The following is a 387-nucleotide window of genomic DNA, read 5'->3' on the forward strand; positions in this document are numbered from 1 at the left end:
ATCGACGAGGGGCGCAGCGCAGCGCTGTGAGGCCGGCAGGATGCTGGAGATCCAGCTGGACGATGGCGGCGTGGGGGGGTACCCGGGCGACGACTATTGCTCGGGTTCGGTGATGTCGGAGCGGGTGTCGGGCCTGGCCAACAGCATCTACCGCGAGTTCGAGCGGCTCATCCACTGCTATGACGAGGAGGTGGTGAAGGAGCTGATGCCGCTGGTGGTGACGGTGCTGGAGAACCTGGACTCGGTGCTGACCGATAACCAGGAGCACGAGGTGGAGCTGGAGCTGCTGCGGGAGGACAACGAGCAGCTCCTCACGCAGTACGAGCGGGAGAAGGCGCTGCGCAAACAGGCCGAGGAGGTGCGTGGGCCGGGGGGGCCGCGGGCGGC

At 67.7% G+C, this 387-nt stretch overlaps 1 protein-coding gene across 23 annotated transcripts in view; it reads left to right on the forward strand.

The window, feature by feature from the left end:
* Positions 1 to 6: 6 nt before the first annotated feature.
* The window catches only part of MAPK8IP3 (mitogen-activated protein kinase 8 interacting protein 3), a 72,872-nt gene continuing 72,491 nt past the window's right edge, over positions 7 to 387 (forward strand). For 19 of the 23 annotated variants that reach the window (XM_019620877.2, XM_019620883.2, XM_019620878.2 and 16 more), the window contains exon 1: positions 7 to 358. In XM_019620877.2, the coding sequence (XP_019476422.1) occupies positions 41 to 358 (318 nt within the window). In that variant the 5' untranslated portion in view covers positions 7 to 40. The remainder of the gene's footprint in view (positions 359 to 387) is intronic. The other 4 variants (XM_019620884.2, XM_019620888.2, XM_010719903.3 and 1 more) reach the window with 1 other exon arrangement.

Source organism: Meleagris gallopavo, chromosome 16 (genome assembly GCF_000146605.3).
Source record: "Meleagris gallopavo isolate NT-WF06-2002-E0010 breed Aviagen turkey brand Nicholas breeding stock chromosome 16, Turkey_5.1, whole genome shotgun sequence".
Classification (NCBI taxonomy): Eukaryota; Metazoa; Chordata; class Aves; order Galliformes; family Phasianidae; genus Meleagris; species Meleagris gallopavo.